Source organism: Notolepis coatsorum (assembly GCF_963971535.1).
Source record: "Notolepis coatsorum genome assembly, contig: SCAFFOLD_381, whole genome shotgun sequence".
Classification (NCBI taxonomy): Eukaryota; Metazoa; Chordata; class Actinopteri; order Aulopiformes; family Paralepididae; genus Notolepis; species Notolepis coatsorum.
This window is the reverse complement of record NW_028169322.1, coordinates 131,641-153,784: the sequence shown is the minus strand read 5'-3', so window position 1 is coordinate 153,784 and position 22,144 is coordinate 131,641. Positions and strand designations below refer to the sequence as shown.

Sequence of the window (22,144 nt, the reverse complement as noted above, 5' to 3'; positions counted from 1 at the left end):
TGTGTGTGTGTGTGTGTGTGTGTGTGTGTGTGTGTGTGTGTGTGTGTGTGTGTGTGTGTGTGTGTGTGTGTGTGTGTGTGTGTGTGTGTGTGTGTGTGTGTGTGTGTGTGTGTGTGTGTGTGTGTGTGTGTGTGTGTGTGTGTGTGTGTGTGTGTGTGTGTGTGTGTGTGTCCCACAGTGAGCCAGCTCCAGCAGACATTGGTGGCGGTCCAGGATCTGCTGGTTCAGCAGCAGCAGAGAATCCAGGAACTGTCCCAGGAACTGGCCACAGCAGAGGTAACCAACTAACACCTCATCACCACCTCATCACTGCTGCCCTGGCTGAGCCCTGCAGTGGTTCTCAATACACACGCATGACACGTGTCGCACCTAATTGTTTTGCTAGTAAATGTATATAATGTATAATAATTTAGGAGATGGAAAAATAGGAGCAGCTGCTGTTAAACTTCGATTGAGGAAAGTGTGGTCATAGGCTGCTTTCTATTATATTTTAGAAAAAGAAAAATGTTCTCTCTTCAGGATTTCCAAGGCCACATTTTTCACTAGTGTGTAAATGGGTCCTAATTTATATATAACATGTGAACTCTGGTTTAAAATGGAAACTAGTTTATCTATTCTATTTAATTTAGATTGATGCCCTGTGGGGAAATATGCAGAGGTTGTAACTACAGTTGAGTTTATAGGACTAGATAGTACAATCCCTTAGATAATCTGCACTTGGTAATGGATGGGGTAGAAGCTTCATTGGGGTCTTCAGGTGGGCACCCTCCTTCATTGGTGTTTCGTTGACAGGCCCACGACACCTCCGAAGGGCTCAACGGCAACACCTGGCATCCCAGGTGTGCCCCCCTCTGCTTTTACCCCTCGATGGTCATTTTGCAGCCCAGTTGGGGTCCTTTCTCTTGATCCATAGCCAGCTGCTGCTTCGTTCAGCAGCCTCTGACAGTGATTTGACGGCTTGTCGGAACACCTGTCCTCACGTTGGGGCTGCTGCAGTAATTTAATAATTGTGTGATCATGATTACGATATAATGGCAATTATTTTGTGCGATCATGATCATTGTTTTATTTTCCCCTCAAGCATTTTTGCTCTTCCATATTACCTGTCAAATAAGCAAATATGTTTACAAATGGGTTGAAATTCATATCCTTCAACCACTTGGTGATTCTCCGGCACTGCATGTTGAATAGCCTCAGTCTCAGTGTGCACAGGGCAGGTTGTACAGGGGTTAGATGCTGTTTCAATGTGTGTGCAAACCCTTTGAAGTTTGTCCATGCTCGTTTCCCTTGCTGCGGTGTTATCATTGCAACGTAGCACAGTGAGCAACATGGATCTCGTTGCAACACGGCATCACAACACTTAGGATTTAACCCTTGTGTGGCGTTTGCGTGTTTGTTACTCACCCTAATGTTCACTGGTCTGGTGGACCCACACCATTACTGGAATTTTAAAACAATGAAGCCATAACAATTCATGTAAAAATACTTAACAGATGTTAGCTTTATCTTAAATTACAAACAATCTAGACGGCATATATGGTTCTTATTTGCCATTTTCCTCTGCTAGATCACATTTATCAATAAAAGTGCTATTAGGTTTTTGTGATTGTAAAAGAAAAGACAGGGAAAATAATCCATTATAATCAAGACATGAATGGAATAAATCATGTTTATCTTGAAAAATATAAATGAAACAAGGTGGAGGCAGAGAGTGAAGGTACACAGTGAACCTTTTTTACACAAGGGTTAAGGACGATTCAATTGGTAATAATCACAAATATTTATCAGACAGTGATGATCATTCCTAAACGTTCTGATGGCAGCAGGCCCTAGCTGTGACAGGAAGGTTGTAGTGTTGATGAAAAAGGAGGTATGGAGGTCCCTCTCTGTGTTAAAGCTGCACCTTCTCTCCAGACTCACAAGTAGCTGAGATGGACAGCCTTTATTATGTGCCATCAAAAGATCTGGCTGAAAAAACAGTGTGATGCATCCCATCACAGCGTCATAATCTTTAACCATCACTCCGCTCCTTGTCGCCTTGAAGTTTATAGGCCTTGTTCATAATCTGCCGAGAATTAGTAGTGTTGAGGTACTCTGGGCTGAGTGATTGTTTTAAAAAAGGCATCACATCAAATACTCCACAACTAAAAGTGCAAGGATGAAATGTTGCCTGGCGCTTTATAACGCCAGTCATAAATTATTTCATGACCCCCCCCCCCCCCCCAAAAGTGTCTAGGAAAAGAGACAATCTGAGACCATGTTTTATGTCCACAGCTTGTTAAGCACATGGGTGTTTGACTATAGCATCTGGATCCCGCAGGAAAACATATGCGAACACATCTGCTTCGGAACCAACAGGGAAGAGAAATATGAATCTCTCCCCTGGATGAGCTTCATCAAAAACCGCCGACTCGTAGCTCATTCTGTGGTGTTTTCAGGCTCCTCTCCCGCACAGCTTCCCCCGGACGGAGTTGAAAGGCTCGTCCGATCAGCTGCGTGTGCCTGTGTGGGAGCAAAAGGGCCTGATTGAACCCACGCAGACTTGAAAACAGAAATCACTAAAGTCTCCCTCTCTCTCTCTCTCTCTCTCTCTCTCTCTCTCTCTCTCTCTCTCTCTCTCTCTCTCTCTCTCTCTCTCTCTCTCTCTCTCTATCTCTTTCTCTCTCTCTCTCTCTTTCTCTCTCTCTTGTCTCTCTTGTCTCTCTTATCATAGGCTGGCAAATTATAATAAATGCAAATATAGGTCCATATTTTAATATGAATAATAAAGTGTAAATTCTGACTATCTGGGGAGAAAAGCATATGCCCATTGATATTACGAAACAATCAAAGAAATGTATGGGACATTTAAAATACTGATGGCACTTACTCCACTTACTTCTTTGACCCCAGTGTATTAGCCCATTGCAAACATATTCCACAAATCAAATTGTGTATACTTAGTTTTAAAATTCAAGATTAAGTAAACAAGACAAATTCAAGATGATCAAGATATTTATTTGACATTTAAGAAGTCTAGTTCACTTGTCTACTTCACTTCCCGGCAACTGTACCTCCGGCTTGGTCAGTCGTCCCTACGAACACAATTGGCAGTGTTCGCAGGTGGAAAGCCAGTGGGTTATGACTCCTGGTTGTTGCAACAGTGACTCCTACTGGTCGGTTGGGGTGCCCGTTCAGCAGGAAGGGGATCTGGGGGAGTTAGCATGAACCTCCGCCCATGTTAAGCTCTCCCAGTGAAACTCCTAGCTGTCAGGTGAAAAGAAACGACTGGCGACTCCACATGTATCGGATGAGGTATGTGGTAGTCTACACCCTCCCCAGACTGGCAGTAGGGCAATGCAACAACCAGGGGGTAATTGGCATAATGACTACCGTACTTTTCGCACTATAAGCCGCACCTGACTATAAGCCGCAGCAGCTAAATTGAATGATGTGTACATATATAAGCCGCACTGGACTATAAGCCGCAGGTGTTTTAATGTTTAATTACCATATGTAATTAGCATTGGGACACAATACTGTCGGACAAATAACAAGCATTAACTCATTTACAAGTTGTATTAAGTTTAGCAAATAAGGGAACAGATAAATAACATTTCAATGCAGTCAAAAAAGCAATATTTAGATGTTTACATTTTTGAGTTTGGTCACGTCGAGTCACATATAAGCCGCACCGTTATATAAGCCGCAGGGTCGAAAAATGGGGAAAAAAGCCGCGGCTTATAGTCCGAAAAGTACGGTAAATTGGGGAGATGAGGGGAGGAAAAAGAATTCCTGCATTGAGAAAATAATAGCACAGCCAAAGAACACACCTTCCAAACATTGTATAAAAACATTTGACAGACAATGTCATGACTTGTCAGATCCAGGTGATATCTGATAATAATAACTTCGGCATGCAGTGACACACACATGCGATGGGCGGCACACACACAGGAACACACACACATGCAATTTTTGTTGGGTCGCCGATGCGATTGAGTCTCTGCACTTGACCCCTCCCGTCGTCCTTCCCCCCAAGGGCAGCCGGGAGCAGATAGGGGCTGCGGCGTGGGGCACCGGGCACCAATCCAAGTGCTCCTGTCCGTCTTCGTCAGGGACGCAACAGCGTCAGCGATCTGTTGTGCATATTTTTCCATTGGGGTTCTCTTATCGGGGGGGGGGACCCTTGCGAGCACGGGGAGAACATGCAAACTCCACACAGAAAGGCCTGGGAGATACCCCACCTGGGTACCTGGCAACGCGGAAACCTGGTCCCCAAGCGGGAATGGAACCATGGACCTTCTAGCTGTGAGGTGGCAGTGTTAACCACTACACCACCGTGCCGCCTGCTAGCATAACTAGTATAGAGAGTTTCACACACAGACATACACAATTAAACTTGTATGCCTACAAATGGATATGGAAGAGGATTTTTAACTGTCCCCATGTGAACAGTCAACACGAGATGCACACACAGCAGAGCATCGAGGCACAGAGGGAGAGAGATGCCTCTTATTTCTTTGCAACCCTTTACTCTCTAGTATGATTAAAGCAGTTGTGATTCCTGCATAAGGAACAACACAGTGTTTCAGAGACAGAGACAGGGAGAGAGAGAGGGGTGCGCCTGGCAGAGAGAGAGCAAGCAGCTGCGCTCTTCTCGCGTGTTCACAATACGCCTCGTCTGTGCGCAGCTTAATACTGTTATTCTCACTCAATTAATACAGAACAAATGGTGCTCTGTGTTGACTCATGAAGGAAACAACATTTTGCATGTCATATGGACCGGTGGCAACCTTCCCTCCTCCAAGAGCGCTCGTACAGCCTCCTGTGGAGGCTTTGTGTCAGAGTGGAATGCCTATCACCTTCATGTTCAATACGATGAAAATAATTATATCCTGTGTAGAATGGTAGGTCGCTGTCTCTTGGCGTCTCATCCTATATCCTATCTATCTGGTTGTAAGAGGGTAACCAACACACCTGGCTGATACCTGTATGGTTGTAACAGGGTAGCAGTGCATACTAGTCCCAGGGCATTTCATGACACAATGCTAAGCATGCACGAAACGGGGGACTCAGTGAACGTCTGTGAAAAGAGAAGATGGACCAAAGAGCCTCCCAGGAGGGATTCACCAAGATTCAAGTTAAAATCAGCGAGCCTAAGTGTGATTGGATGACTGACAAGAGTATGGCTGTCTTTGTCTGGGTTGTCCAACTCATCCAGCGATCGACTCTGAGGCCCCTCCCGACAAACCGGTAGATTGAAAAGACACGGTTGCCCACCTCGCCTACAGTACCACCTCTCCTATAGTCCCACCTCTCCTGAGTGTTAAATTATTTTTTAATAAAAATGTACGTATATTGGTGCGGCTACGTGGTGCAGTGGGCAAGGCTCTCACCACGAATACTGGAGACTGGGCTCGAACAGGTTCGCCTCCCTGTTCGAGCCCAGCGCTCCACATTGCTTTCAGTTTAGCTGGTCGTCCGCACTAATACACATTGGCAGTATTAGGGGGAGGGAAACTGATGGGTGGGGATCGGGCGTTGTGGACAGCGACTCCTACAGGTCGGTTGGTGCGCCTGCGCAGTAGAATCAGGAAGCGACGGGGGCGGGGCCCCTCCAAAGCCCAGACCCCTGACGCTGAAAGATCGAGCCGTGCAGGTGGAAAGATGCAACTGCTGTTACCTCGAGTATCGGAGGGGACTCGTGCTATGTATGACTTAGTCCACATTGCAGCCGGTTTGTGGGAGGCATGAAACAGCATTCAAAGACAGGGGAGGCTTGAATTGGATGATACGAAAATTGGGATGGGAGAAAAATAGAAAATGGGAGAAAAAGTGTATAAAAAAATAAAAATTTAATTAACGTATATCGAACCGAACCGAAAACCGTGACCACAAAACCGTGATACGAACCGAACCGTCCATTTTGTGAACCGTCCCACCCCTACCGTTTATCATCAAAATTCAGTGCCCCCGAAATAAAAAAAAGCCCCCGAAAATCAATTAAGGGGGGCAAAAAAAGCCCTTGAACTTTTTTTCTAACCCTGGTCCCACCTCTCCTACAGTCCCACCTCTCCTATAGTCCCACCTCTCCTATAGTCCCACCTCTCCTACAGTCCCACCTCTCCTATAGTCCCACCTCTCCTACAGTCCCACCTCTCCTACAGTCCCACCTCTCCTATAGTCCCACCTCTCCTACACCTCTCCTACAGTCCCACCTCTCCTACACCTCTCCTATAGTCCCACCTCTCCTACAGTCCCACCTCTCCTACACCTCTCCTATAGTCCCACCTCTCCTATAGTCCCACCTCCTATAGTCCCACCTCTCCTATAGTCCCACCTCTCCTATAGTCCCACCTCTCCTATAGTCCCACCTCCTATAGTCCCACCTCTCCTATAGTCCCACCTCTCCTACAGTCCCACCTCTCCTACAGTCCCACCTCTCCTATAGTCCCACCACTCTAAACAATGAAGCACCTTCGGCCTGCGTGGAGTGGACGAGGGATGCGTTTTTTCTCTGGCCCTTTTCATTCTTCATGGCCAAAATTGGGATGGGAGAAAAATAGAAAATGGGAGAAAAAGTGTATAAAAAAATAAAAATTTAATTAACGTATATCGAACCGAACCGAAAACCGTGACCACAAAACCGTGATACGAACCGAACCGTCCATTTTGTGAACCGTCCCACCCCTACCGTTTATCATCAAAATTCAGTGCCCCCGAAATAAAAAAAAGCCCCCGAAAATCAATTAAGGGGGGCAAAAAAAGCCCTTGAACTTTTTTTCTAACCCTGGTCCCACCTCTCCTACAGTCCCACCTCTCCTATAGTCCCACCTCTCCTATAGTCCCACCTCTCCTATAGTCCCACCTCTCCTACAGTCCCACCTCTCCTACAGTCCCACCTCTCCTATAGTCCCACCTCTCCTATAGTCCCACCTCTCCTATAGTCCCACCTCTCCTATAGTCCCACCTCTCCTATAGTCCCACCTTTCCTACAGTCCCACCTCTCCTATAGTCCCACCTCTCCTACAGTCCCACCTCTCCTACAGTCCCACCTCTCCTATAGTCCCACCTCTCCTACACCTCTCCTACAGTCCCACCTCTCCTACACCTCTCCTATAGTCCCACCTCTCCTACAGTCCCACCTCTCCTACACCTCTCCTATAGTCCCACCTCTCCTATAGTCCCACCTCCTATAGTCCCACCTCTCCTATAGTCCCACCTCTCCTATAGTTCCACCTCTCCTACAGTCCCACCTCTCCTACAGTCCCACCTCTCCTACAGTCCCACCTCTCCTATAGTCCCACCTCTCCTATAGTCCCACCTCTCCTACAGTCCCACCTCTCCTATATAGTCCCACCTCTCCTACAGTCCCACCTCTCCTATAGTCCCACCTCCTATAGTCCCACCTCTCTTATAGTCCCACCTCTCCTATAGTCCCACCTCTCCTATAGTCCCACCTCTCCTACAGTCCCACCTCTCCTACAGTCCCACCTCTCCTATAGTCCCACCTCTCCTATAGTCCCACCTCTCCTATAGTCCCACCTCTCCTACAGTCCCACCTCTCCTACAGTCCCACCTCTCCTATATAGTCCCACCTCTCCTACAGTCCCACCTCTCCTACAGTCCCACCTCTCCTATAGTCCCACCACTCTAAACAATGAAGCACCTTCGGCCTGCGTGGAGTGGACGAGGGATGCGTTTTTTCTCTGGCCCTTTTCATTCTTCATGGCCAAAACGCAGATTGGATTAAAGAGTGTCTACTTCATTTGCCATGAGTGCCTTGTTGGACGGCGTCAGTGTATAAAAAGTATATTTCACATCAAAACACCCATTAAACAAATCATAAACTCTGCTTTATAGCCATAGTGTTGATCTTAAATGTTCCTCAGGAGTCTGCGTTAAGGCCCTCTGTTGTCTGGGGCCATATGGGAAATTGGGAAATTGTTTTCAGGGCCGGAGCCTGTGATTAGAAACACATGTTGGAACCGGGGCGAAGCTACTTATCATTCACCGTTCGCGGCGTTCTGTGGTCATGCCTCGCTGCGCCGCTCAAAGTGAGCCACGCTTGGCAATTATACCTCTCAACGCGGAAATGTGCCTTTAACCCGAAACACATGGAAGACTTCTGTTTCGTCAGCTGCTAAGTAAACATTTCTTATAGTTCGGAAACCGCTGAATTGCAGTGTGTGTGCAAACTGTCTCCAGCTCAAAACTCTGTGGGCCCTCGTTGTGAGTTGAGAGAGACGGACTGACTGATGCATTACACACACATAAGGCACGTTTATTTATATGGCACGTTTCATACACAGGCAATTCAAAAGTGCCTTTACATCAAATAGATTAAAAAGGAGATCATAAAGAGTATGAAAAAGAAGAATATAAAAGTCAGAGTGCAGTTATCACCGCACTCACAGTAACTACATTGTAATTCATTGTGTCATAATGTAAAAGTTTGTAGACCGTTTTTAATTTTTTCTATATATATGAGATCTTCCAGGAAGCTCGTTCCAACTCTGCGCCGCGCGGCGATGACATAACGCTGCCTCACCGTGTTTTGTTTGAACTCTAGGATCAGTCGCCAGAGGATGACACTTTGGCCCCAAACAACCCAGTGATTTAGAGACGAGCCAGCGTTTAAATAAAAATTTTAAATGTGTATCCTCTCTTTCTCAGATTTTTCTCTGTTTTCTCCCCGTCCAATTTAGTCGTTGTGCCAATTCCCCCCCTCCCCTACCTGGTTGTTGTGCGCATGTTCTCCTACTGGTCGGTACAAGGGAACCCTGAAGTCATCCGCACGCTTCCTCCGACACACGTGGCGACAGCCAGTGACTCTTTTTTCACCTGGCAGCGAGGACTCTCATTGGTGAAATGTAACGCGTTGCCTTCATCAAGTCCTGCCTCCGCTGAGCAAGCGCCCAGACCTGACCTGTAGGCGTCGCTGTCCACAACGCCAGATTCCCACCCATGACTTGCCCTCCCCCTAACCCAGCCAAACGGGTTAGTATAGCGATCAGCCCAAGCCCCAAGCAATGCTGACTCCGGGAGTCGAGACCGCAGCCTCTTGCATTGGTGACAAGCGCAATCTCCGCTACGCCACCTGACCGCCCAAGCCAGCGTTATTCTGAAGCCCGTTCTGTGACATGCTGGGAGCCAATGCAGAGAGAACCTGAGAACTGGTGTAATGTTTTCAACAGTCTTCCCACAATGCTCCAGGGCCTGGGGGGGGGGTCTCCACTCTTTTGCTGTTTCCTTTATAATTACGGTATGACTTACTTAGGAGTATTATCATGTAGTCACATCTTACCACTGCTGCTAAATGGCTAATGGATGAACATGCTGTAGGCTGATGCATCTCCCCATGTTAAGCAGCCAGTCTATTTCTGCTCCATTATCATTACAAATCTGCCAGTTAACAGTGTTTGCCGCGCTGTCGCGGCTCCCTGTTTAGCTCTCTTTATTAGTGGATGCACATAGAAGATTAGCAGGCAGACTTCTGCTGCCGCTGCCGCTGCTGCACGCGTGAGAGAAGAACCGCCGGTGGGAAAGTGCATAAGCAGTGAAATCAATTGCACTGGAGCAGCGTTTCCACTCAAAAACGCTCCTTTGGGGATATTTCCCCCTTTTGAAGCTAATTCTATCATAAATATACATGCATTACATAAAAACACATTGTCTGCTGGCGGAGTAACTGTGAGTTAATTTGCCTTCAGACACTCTTAAACAAGGCTTGTTAAAGATCTTCTCTCGTTGCTAATGGTCCATAGGCATTTATCTTCATTTAGTCTAGATGTGCGTTTGCCGTCCTTGGGTGCTGTTAGACTTGATGCTCTTTATTTTTTCTTCCTTGAACCACTTAGTTAAGCAGCAGAAATGGGGCTGACCCCCATCACACCCAGGCAACCACCCGAGACATATTAGTTACACCACTATTACACTGGTTAGCAGGCTTGTCTGCTCTCTCTGCATCCGGCTGTACTGGAAATTTGACCGTGTAGAGAGAGCCAGTTAAAAGATTTTAAAAGCTCAAACAACAGTGGTTAGTCAGAATTTATTGAGAGTATCCTCTTATAAAATGTTATGTCAAATAGTCTCCAGAATAATTCTACAGCTCTAATTTAAATACTGTAATGGAAACTCATTGGTATTTTGTTTCCATTTATGTTCTTTTATGGCTGCTTGGAGTACGTTAGAGGAACTCTCCGCCAACTAAATAAAGATGATTAATTGTTCTCATAATCTCACACATATCCCAAAACTATAACCCGTCTTGTACAAATGTATTTGGTTTTAGAGTTATTGAATTAAGACATGTGATGTTGTTATGATGTGTATTATTTCAGGAAGTAATAAATACAGCTCAATTTAATGATGAAAATGAAAATGTTATATTTATATATATATATATATATATATACATACTGTATATATCAAGGCCTTTGCTATGCTTTTCTAGGAACTGTTAATTGATTGATTGAAAGTTTTATTAACAGATTGCAGAATGGGTACAATACAGTACAGCTCAATACACACAATTGTTAAGGGGATGCAGACCAGAGAAAGACTTTCGTCCTGTTTACATCAGGGTCCCCATTTTCAATTCATCATAACATATATGACATACAGATAGACAGTACTGCTACATCTATACATTTATGACATACCAGATTTACAAATACAGTACTGTTTGTGATACAAAAAGAGTCTAAAAAAGAGAGTATATACATTTGACAAAGAAACTGTACATTGGAGGAGGTTGGGTAGGTGGGGTGGAGGGGGGGGGAACTGTACATTGGAGGTGGTTGGGTGGGTGGGGTGGGGGGGTTGGGTAGGCGGGGGGGGGGGTAACTCTACATTGGATCATCGACTAAACCTTACTTGGTCCCAAGAAGAGGGTCTCGTGTATTATTGGGTTAGGACATTTACTGGGGCCAGTTTCGAATTGCAGCCTCCCGTAGGTGCTCTTTGAGAGTGGTTTTGAAAGTAGGTAGTGATTCACATTCCTTTACAGCTGTGGGTAGGGCGTTCCACATTGATGTTCCACATTGATAATTGCGAAATGTGTTTAGTCCCTTGTTTGAGCCGAATCTGGGTTTAACATGATTTGTGGAGCTCCCTCTGGTGTTGTGGTCGTGGTATTCACTGACCTTTGGGAAGTATTTTGACATGTACATGGGTACCTTAGTCGTGTAGTGTGTCTTGTAGACCAGGCCCATTGCAAGTTGCTGTACTCTGTCGTTTACTCTAAGCCATCCTAGGTTGTCAAAGTGGGCAGGGGTGAGGTGGGTTCTAGGAGTAAGGTCAAGCAGTAGTCTGACCAGTTTGTTTTGTCATGTTTGTAATTTTGTTTTTAGCGCCTTTGAGGTGCTTCGGTACCATGAGGTGCATGCATAGTCGTAGTACCCTTTGTTAGATTTGGATCAATCAGCCAGTATCACCTCTGCATCGTTGTCGTTGTGTAGTTTCTGCGTTGTGTTTATTTCTCTCTGTCTTCTCATACTGGCTGTACAATCTTTGTCATCCCCCTTTAATGCAATCCGTAAGCATAAGAATTCGCGTAGTACCTTTCTTGGAATGGTTGTTTATTACTTAAACAAAAGCCTCAGATGTTACCCATTTCGTATTGTCCTTGAAAAGTCTTTGGTGGAACACTAAATTCATTATTCTATCGTCTTCTGCTGTTTAGTCCAATGGTGGCTGAGGCCTTGTCGTTAGCCAAAACCCTTCTCCCGTTAGCCGAAGCTAATGATGATGTGTCATCTCCCCTCCCCCACCGGCGAGGGTGAGGGAGGGATGAAAAGTATCTGATCCACGTCCGCTCGCGTCAGCTTTGTGTCTAGATCTAACTTACACCCGGAAGGAAACTCACATTTACAATATTCATCTTCATCATTATCATCTCGGCATAGCAATGACAGGCCCCGCCCCTCTTCTTGTGGCCATTTGACGCGCTGTCATGGCAACTGCTGTTCACCCCTTCACACACATTAAAAACGTCTGTTTCATTGATGTCAAACTCTCTCTCTGACCATTCTGCCTGCTGCTGTTCTTATCAGTTGTTATGTGCTGATGGCGACCTCGGCATGCCCTGGGCTCTATCTTAGTCTGCTGCTAAATACATTGCCTCTCTCTCCGACCGCCTCCACCACCATGCACATCTACCTCTCTGACCTGGCCCCTTTAGATGCTGTCATCTCCCCCAATATATACATTATATACATTGAAAAAACCTCGACATCCTTCACCTTGAATGAGTGCTCCTGCCAGAGTCTTCAGGGTATTCTTGTTTACCAGAGAGGAGATCCGGTACAGGAATCTAGTTCGTTGGTTGACTTTTTTTATTACATTGGATGCCATTTTGTCACAGGAAAGATTTACCTCTAGGATGGAACCTAGGTATGTAATTTCATATTCCCTTGTGACACTATTGTCAGTGTCACCCACTGTAACTCCAATGAATCACTCACTAAGGCCTAGAAATCTTTACTGAGATTACTTCCTGGAATAAAATGCATAATAATGACATCACACATCTTAACTCTTTAACTCATTAACTCTAAACCAGATGAATTTGTTCAAGACCGTTGCTAGTTTGGGGATTTCTGTGAGATGGGCATAATAAATTAGCTTTATTTTTGGGGAGTGGAGTGTTCCTTTAAATCAGACTTAACTCATTCACGGCCAACCACGACTATAGTTGGGTTATCTCGCCAGCGGTTGAGCGCCAAAACCCGAGTATAGTCGGGTTTCCGATCGTTTATCGTTTTTTATTTGATTTTTTTTATTCATTACAGTCTCACGGACCTCAGTGTTACCATTGGAACTCATTCTGAGACCCTGAGAGTGCAATACCGGCCGAATACTGCTAGGTGGCAGTATTGCCCACCCTTTGAAACCTTATTTCACACTGTGTGTCACATCTAATGTTGTCCGGCCGGAGAATTTAGACCAAGCCAAGTAAATCGCTTCATCCGAGCACTTTGAAACACGTTCAGCACACTTGAGGCATATCTTGTGCCACTTCATGTCAGGGACCCGATGCACATCAATACGATCAGACAATTCGAATATTCTTTTTGGAATAACCCCGATCAAAGGTAAGGACTATCTGACATCAATTCCACCTTGATCCTACAATTATTATTTTTTTGTATTTTATTTTTTTTATTATTTTTTAAACAAACATATAAACAAACATGACAACACACGATAAGATATACAAGCATTAATTGTCAGGGCACATCCAATGAGATCACATTTTAGTTAGTTGTCTTATATAAGATATACCCCTAATACCTGTTATCTAAAAAAAACCTACACACATATGCTCAGCTCGAACCCCCCCCCTCCCGGACCCCACCTTGAAAAGTACCTCCACTATCCCTCGCACCTAACCAGACACTACCATTATAAGCTAGCTTTTATTCTCTCCACTACTTCTAACCACATTGACATTTTGGATTCATTGAGACCCAGAATTCTTGCTGTAGATATTTCATGGTAAATTACATCGAGATATGTAAGAAACCAAACTTTACGGCAAATTTTTTCCGGTTGAAACCAGCGTGATGCGATCAGCTTTTTGGCTACTGTGATACCCGATAAAACCAATCTCTTTAGCTGTGGATTCACTGCAAACTCAAAAACATCATTCAATAGTAATACCGAGGGGTGTACAGGTATATTCCAAGATACGAGTTTTGATATTTGTTGGGTCACATCTTTCCAGAATGCCTTAACTGGTGAGCAGTCCCAATACATGTGCATAAATGTCCCTTTGTCCCCATTTGCACATTGGGTTAGATCCTACAATTATTTGATATCGATCCAGCCGATCAACGTATGTAGTATTCAAAACGAATGCCGTTGCTGGCGATCAGAGCATCAACAAACGTGATGAAACATAATACCTATTATATACCTTTGATTTGGAAATAGTAACGTGTCCAGGCGAGCAATGTGAACGCCTTTAGCAAAATTCACATATCGCTCCATAACGCAGTTTCCAGGAATTAGCCAGGATCACTCTGAAACTATACAATATTCACCGAATATACGCGAGCGTATACATGATTTTTTTTTTTTTTGTACATGTTGGACAAGGGATAGTTACTGTCAAATGAGCCATAGTATTGTCTCCATAGCTATAATATATATCTTTTAAAGCGTGGCCCATTGAGTACAAGGATGGATAAAACGGCTGGCGCTGAAAGTGTTAAAGTGGGATCCCTCCAAATTTGGAAATTCTGATTTTTCATTCTCTTGTTGTCTATGATGTCATACTTCTGTACTGTCTGGAGCTGCCCTGCCTACTGGATCAACAGGAGACTCAGTATAAAGCTCCAAACTGTACCCTTATTGACCAGAAAAACTATGTTGGGCACCATTACATACACCTTTTTCATCTGTTGGGCCACATTCTCTCCTGTGCTAGACAGACAATTATGAATGATCACCAATAATCACCAATACAGGCCGAATGACACCAAGCTGAAGGTCAGCACTAGTCCACTTTCATAAGGTTCTCTTAAGGCTTTGTTGGACTTATTATAGAGCAACAAGGCTTTAAGCTTGATGATAACTGTCATATGTTGTTATATGACGAAGCGCTATAGACACTTGTATAGTGTATGTTATTTGTGGTTCAAACTAGTTTTTTTGCCTTAATAATTTGCTCCCATCCCCCAATTTAGTCGTTATGCAAATTCCCTTCGTGGTCATTGCGCTGTTGGTCTGGGGAGGGTGTAGACGATCACATGTCTCCTCTGTCGGTCTGGGGAGGGTGTAGACGATCACATGTCTCCTCTTTTGGTCTGGCGAGGGTGTAGACTATCACATGTCTCCTCTGTCGGTCTGGGGAGGGTGTAAACCTTCTCCTCTGTTACATGTGGAGTCGCCAGCCACTTCTTTTCACGTGACAGATAGGAGTTTAACTGGAAGAGAGTAACAATCTCCCCCAGATCCTTTCCCTGCTGAACAGACCGACCAGTAGGATTCGCTGTTGCGATCGACCAGGACTCTTGATTTATTTATTTAACCTTTATTTAACCATCCAGGTCAATTAAGAACAAATTGTTATTTAGAATGACAGCCTGGCAAGAGGACAAAAGGGCCTGTCAAAGGAGAAAAAGAAAAATGTATAGAAAAGAGACAGACAATACATATATCACAGAGGTAAGGGACATAATTAAAACAAATGTCCAAAATATAAGCGGTATGTGTGTAAACAACTCTTAAATGTTGTGAGGGAGTCAATTTGTCCATTTTCAAAGGCTCAGAGACTCCCGCACCGGCTTCCCAGCCACGAACAACACTACACGTTCGTAGGGACGACTGACCAAGCCGGAGGTACGGTACCGCTGCTGGGAATTGAACCCTGGGTCCCTGCGGTTGTAGGCGAGTGCTTAGACCTCTACACTACCCAGCCGTCACCTGAAACTCCATTCCAAAGCTTCCCTTTTCGTGTTCTGTCAATTGCAATGTCATGTTGATGACATAAGACACGTCTCAGTGTTTTGAAGAATGTGCCTTTCTTCTCAGATATATTCTATGTGGTGGAAGTCTTAAAGCTCGGCCACTGGAGCAATTATTTTTTCTCTTCTTCCGAAGGTAAAATGAGAGAGAAGCAGATTCCAGCCTTATTATGCGTCTGCCTTGGGGGAGGCGGGGGATTAAGAGGATTCTAATGAGGTGAAGGCTGTAATAAGAGTGTCTTCTCCTCTTCACTAGGCCTCCGACACGCCACCTCCAAAACGCTGCTCCTTATCAGCCTGGTTTGGAAGCCGATAAGGAACCAAATACCTCCACCCCCCCCCCTGTGCCCCCTAACTTCTCCTCCACCTCCTCCTCCCACTGTAAATGAGTCTGATCCTTTCAGATGTGATTCAATTAATTTCTCTTAGATTTAATTACAAGTGAAAGAGTCCGAGTTCTCCCTCTCCCCTCGATAGGGGGTCCAAGCCTCCCTAACAAGCCTCCTCCAGTGAGCCGGGGAGCGAGTCTTAATTACACTTTTTACTTCCTTTATCCCGCTTTTTTTCTACCCCTCTCTCCGTCATCCCTCTGGTCATATCCATTGAGCTTGCTCGCCCCGCTCTCTCTCCAGTGCTTCAGGAGTAGAGTGAGAGTGTGTGTGTGTGTGGTGTTCGGCACCTGCTGCAGGAGTATACATTCAGGATTTGAGAGGGCTTCCCCACTTACGTGTCTGAAAATATTTGTTTAGCGAATGAACCAAAACAGCCGGTGTGCTCACAGAGTTTCTGCGTAGAGCCACATAAACAAATTGGGTTTAATTTCCGTCACTGCTGAACAGAACAGGAGAAAAAACAATGACAGAGAGGGATTTTCAGAGGTGATTTGCCATTCAAATATCGAGCAGGATACCACAATTAGCCATCGTTCCCCCTGTAGCCACGCCGGGCCTGTGTGCGATAACACTCGCCTTTGATAAAAGAGCAAAAGAACACACAACAAACTGCCAAGTTATGGCCGGGGCCCCATGAATGCCACCATTGTTCCGAGATAAGGTCATTATCCAAAACGGCCATCCCTGCCCCTAATCTCGCCCAGGTAGTATGGAAAATTATGTAAAAGCGGCATGATTCACGCTCGTTAGCCGATTCTGAACGATGGCGGCTATAAAGATGACTATAGCTGGATTGTTTGCCTTGCTGCCTCTCTGTCACAAGCAGCAGTCCAGCAGGTTCACAGGCAGGCCATTGTTGCCGAGTGTCCTGGCGCTGGGTGACACAGGGACATGTGGCTTTGAGCATTTGCATTTGCTCTATTTGTTTACCTGGAAGCCTATGACCCATTCTTTCCTTTTCAAAGTGTTTTGTCGTTCCCCCACCCCCGTTTTCCTTTCTGTTACCATGAACTGTGTGCATCTGCGTGTGTGTGTGTGAGTGCGTGTGTGAGTGCGTGCGTGAGTGCGTGCGAGCACGCAACAGTTAACCCACCTCTCCCTCCACACAGGCGTCCTCCTCCACCAAGCGCCTCCTGGACGGCCAGGCTGTTGGAGAGCTGAAGGCTGAGATAGTCTCCCTGAAGGGACTGCTGCTCAGCAGGTAACTCAACACCTACGTGCACATTAGTACTCCGATATCACGCGGGATGCTCGAGTGTTGTGATTTGTGCCGTTAACGCGTGTACACGTCATACATACCTTATCCTGACTAAGACCTTAACTGCAGGGATGTGTGTAGGGGGGCGAGGCTAGCACATTATTTGTATTCAAGTGATAAAGTAAATGTAGGTCCTGTCTCTACACTATCATCATAGTCTGACAGCAGGTGCTCCCTCGCTTCCAGAAACAGCACTATTATCACGGCTTCACTGGGGTCCTTGTGATTGTGATTGTTAAAGCACTTTGTAAACCTTGTTTTAAATATAAGTCATTATTAATTATTCATATTATTATTATATTGTCAGTATGGGGATGTCTGTGCAGGTGCAGCACACTGGCCGTGGCTGCACTGTTACACGTCGCTAAACCAAACATGCTGTCGGTCTGTCCAACGCACTGGGTTTGACTCCAGTTGTGTGTCCGCTCCCAAGACAAAGAGACATTCTTTGTGGAAAAGGTCTCGCGACTTCTGTTGAGAATCCCTCTCTGTGTGTGTTCTCTGGTGCCCGGTCTAGTCGGGCGCCGTCTGTTTGTCATACTGCTTTAAAAATGAGGCTCCTGATTTGTACCAGCAATTAGCATGCATGATTATGTATCAGCGCCGCTAATGAAGCCTCTCAAGTAACGGTTTACATCAGAAAACTGACGGAAGATGAAAATGTCCTCGCAGCCGTCAGGTTGCTCCCTCCCGTCGTATATCCTAATCAGTGAGCAGCTCTTTGTCGTCTGTTTTTCTCTTTTTTCACAAACAGATAAAGTACCCAATCACCATCTGTCATCAAACTTGTTCCCCTTTTTCTCTTTTCAAATGATCTGAATGAGTCGTAACAGTTTTATTTTTGTTGTTTGTACAGCTTCAGCGCTGATCACTTTATATAGATGCCATTCCAAAGAAAATATAGAAATTCAAGGCCAAATTTTATATAGCCAAATAAAAGACAATGTGAACCTGAGCCAAAAGTCTTGCATCCCTATATTTCCTTTGGAGTGCCACTATTTCCACTAATCTGGTGGGTATTTTTCCCCGCATCGACTGTAGCTGAGCATCCACAGCCAAGGAGGCAATTAGAGGAAGCGCACCTGCTCTGCATCTCAACCCTTTATGGATCCCATTTAGTCTTTTTGATCTTAAAAGCAGCAATAGACTAGAGATAATTGAAAATCTTCGACCATCTTCACCAGGTGTTAAGAACATCTGGCTCAGGCTGTAAAAAATTAAAATAAATAAACAAAAGCCATTTTCTGTCTTTGGGTAATTATGAGCTTCTTTGTATGCATTGCATACTAAATATTACCTGCAATAAAACTTGTATTGAAAACCTGTTCACATGTGAACACCTAACTCAAAGGAAGTTGTATACAGCTTAGAAACCATGGGAAGTGATTGTTATGTTCAATTGTTGTTTTTGGTGTCTTATAATCCCGTAAGGGATGGGTCGTCGGACATGACACGAAAATAAAATTGCATTCATTCATTCATTCATACAGTATTTCTGAGGCTGTGATATGCACTTTGATATCATGGAACACTGATCTTCCTCTCTTCTCTCACCCAGGAGGCAGTTCCCTGCCACTCCCTCTGTCCCTAAGATCCCGTCGTGGCAGATTCCCCTGAAGCCGCCGAGCGCCTCCGCCACGCCCTCGGTCAGCCACACCAACAGCAGCAGCGACATCTCCCCCGTCAGCCACGAGTCGGCCGACTCCTCCCCCGTCAAGGACGGCCTCCACAGCCCCCAGGACGCGCTCAGCGGAGACGACGGAGCCGCCGCGGCCCTGGGCGCCACGCTGCTCCTGGATCTGAAGGACCAGATCCGCATGGAGGTGCAGGGGGAGGAGGAGAAGAAGGAGGAGGAGGAAAAGGAGGAGGAGGAGGCGGAGAATGATAATGAGGAAGAGGAGGATGACGTGGGCCACGTGGAGGAGGAGGAAGGTGTGAGCGTGCAGACGGAGGACCGGCGAGGCGGCGACGGACAGATCAATGAGCCGGTGGACAAGCAGAGGCGGCCTGAGGGGGCGAGCAACGAGAGTGAGGTGGACTAGAGGAAGAACACCTTCCTCACAGCGCTGCTCCTTTCAGTACATGGCTTTGCTTCACTCTACTCCTCCTCCATTTAGTTTTTTTTGTGGGGGGGTGGGGGTACGTTTTGACCGTCTCTATTTGTTTCCATTATATCTTAATAATGAAGTGCACAGGAGGCAGGTATAGGAAGCAAAACAGACCAAAATTGTGTGTGTCGTAGCCCTACCCCGACGCGCTGTTTAACCTCGATTTACTTTTCATCATGCAAACAAAATGACTGCATGCCCGGACAAGTACAGTAACATGTTGTCAAGTTTCAGTGGAATGAGAAATGACGAGCAATATTCAGCACAAAATCACAACTGTATGCAGTACTTTATCCCCCTGATCCCGGCTCACAATGCTGTCGGTTTTCATGAGTTAATAATAATAATAATATAACGTGTAACATTCTAGCCAGCCTCGATTTCCTTGTGGTTAGCGGCACCGAGCCATCTCTCCCTCAAGACGGCACCTAGACACTGCTGCTGCGCGTCAAAAGGCGTTAGTAGTTCTGCAGTCTCACAGACACCATACGGTTAGTAGTTCTGCAGTCTCACAGACACCATACGGTTAGTAGTTCTACAGTCTCACAGACACCATACGGTTAGTAGTTCTGCAGTCTCACAGACACCATACGGTTAGTAGTTCTACAGTCTCACAGACACCATACGGTTACAGTAGAAGCCTTAGCGGGAGGAACTTCCCCGTCTCCCTCGCTAGCAGGCGACAGCGGAGGACAGGCTCTCTTCCCTGCCAGAGCTTTTAGCTTCTTTTCATGTGTCCTCTCACATTGGTGTCAGTCTGTCAATAATTCACAAGGCCAGGAGGGGAGTGGCATTTGGCCAAAATAAAGGCTCTGAAATGTGAGAATAGAATGTGATGAGACGTTTTGTTCCATGCCTGGTGTCAGAGAGCAGCCATACTGCTCAAAGGGGAAAGGGGGATGACATGGTTTTTTTCCCTTCCTTTCTTTCTCTTTCACTGAGGGCTCAATCGTTTGTCTGTGTGTGTGCGTGTGTCTGTGTGTGTGTGTGGGGGGGGGGGGGGGAGTGAATGAGAGAAAGAAAGAGCACAGGCTGTCTGCTCAGCTGTATCCCCGTCTCCAACCGGGCAGCTGATTTGGTTTGTGAAGTATGTTAATAATCAAATGATCAACAAATAACAGATGTATTAGTTCATGCAGCTTGAAATGTCAGGGAGGTTAAAAGCGGAAATCTAATACTGAAAGCCCTGCTGTATTATTATGCTCTGTGATGAACCCTGCAGTCCAAATTATATGGAGGTTCCTCCCACATTGAGTAATCTCGGCGCCTATATATATATTTTTTTTTTTGTATTCAACGTCATAAAACAATGAACGCCGCCGCTCCACTGGGGAGGAAGTTGCAGAAGTTTCTCTCTCTCTCTCTCTCTCTCTCTCTCTCTCTCTCTCTCTCTCTCTCTCTCTCTCTCTCTCTCTCTCTCTCTCTCTCTCTCTCTCTCGCTCTCGCTCTCGCTCTCTTGCCAGGTCTGGCTCAGAGTGTGGAGGTGGTCGGGGGAGATTGAAAGAGAAATATCCTGTGATGGAAAGTGAAAGTAACAAATTAATACTTTACCTTATTGAATTACTCGGTCCCCAGCAGATGAGAAAAGAGCCATGACTTAGAATCAGGGGGCATCACTGGCTTCGCTCATGACACGTTTCCTTCCATCACAGGCTTCGCTCAGGCCACGTTCCCTTCCATCACAGGCTTCGCTCATGACACGTTTCCCTTCCATCACAGGCTTCGCTCATGACACGTTTCCCTTCCATCACAGGCTTCGCTCATGACACGTTTCCCTTCCATCACACAGCATTCTGAGCAGCACGGCAGGCTAGAGGTAGAAGCATTTCTTGAGCGACACATCTGTCACACTCTGCCAACTGCCAGAGACCTACTTGAGTTCACATTACTGTGAGATAACCGATCATATGGCATAAACTGTAAAGAGTCTTTGATTATTCTTTTAGTTTTTCATCCAAACTGAATTTGTGTGTGAATGAATACTGTCTAATATGAATAGATCTAGTGAGTGAAGAGGTCACTTTCTAACCACTGTTGGTTTCACTGAATGGACCTCTATGTATCATGCTTCTAATCCTGTCTGAGATGTGAGACACATGTATATAATTGTAATAAATTTGATTTATCACTAGTTGACGTGGACGTGCTTATGGCTAGTCTTTCTTTGTTCCATCAATATGTGTTCATTTGAGATAATAAGGAGGGTCAATGGACATTTCAGAGCACTGGGGGCTAAAGGCATTGCTCATATTTTCTCATATATACTTTTGTGAGCGTTTGATGCAGATACAGAATCTTCTAGGCCAACAAAGGTTATCGGAACAGTTTAAGTGTGAGAGCTACGCCATCAGACGTAGCCGGTTACATTTGAATTATATCCCAGAATGACACTGTCTGGTAGTATGGATTCACCGCACCCCAACCGCTGCAGCAGATCCAATGTTCGAATCTTTTCAAATTTGCGGTGCACATTCACGACCCCTAAAGGATTACCTTTGGTGATCCCATGACCTTGTCCTCTAGTGCCACCATCGGGCCAAACGTAACATTTTCAAATTCATGTATCTCTTGATCCGTTAGTCATAACTGTCATAAAAACCCATATCCAGACATGTGTTTCTTCGTGGACAACACGTTTGCTGTAAGCACCTATGAAGTCTGCCATATTGGATTTTCCGCCACACTTTTGCTTCCTAGCCTCTTCACCTGATTCTCACCAAACTTGCTGTGTGGAATCTGATGACTACCATCTTCATACAGTATGTCATTTATATCATTGATAGGCCAAACCATATGATTGCCAGAGCCAATAACATTTCTGAAAAACGCATGGTAAACAGGAAGTGATGAGTTACACATTTGCACCAAACTTGACAAATATGTTTGCCTTGCAATAGCAAGAAGACCTGTGTCATCTGGCCTCATGGTGGT

At 45.4% G+C, this 22,144-nt stretch overlaps 1 protein-coding gene across 1 annotated transcript in view; it reads left to right on the top strand.

Annotated features, from left to right (window-relative positions):
• The window catches only part of pex14 (peroxisomal biogenesis factor 14), a gene marked incomplete at its 5' end in the record, with an annotated part of 68,676 nt that extends 48,483 nt beyond the window's left edge, over nucleotides 1-20,193 (top strand). Inside the window, 3 exons of the mRNA XM_084339574.1 lie at nucleotides 179-276; nucleotides 16,957-17,048; nucleotides 18,664-20,193. Coding sequence (XP_084195700.1) covers nucleotides 179-276; nucleotides 16,957-17,048; nucleotides 18,664-19,147 — 674 coding nt within the window. The 3' untranslated portion in view covers nucleotides 19,148-20,193. The remainder of the gene's footprint in view (nucleotides 1-178; nucleotides 277-16,956; nucleotides 17,049-18,663) is intronic.
• Nucleotides 20,194-22,144: the final 1,951 nt, after the last annotated feature.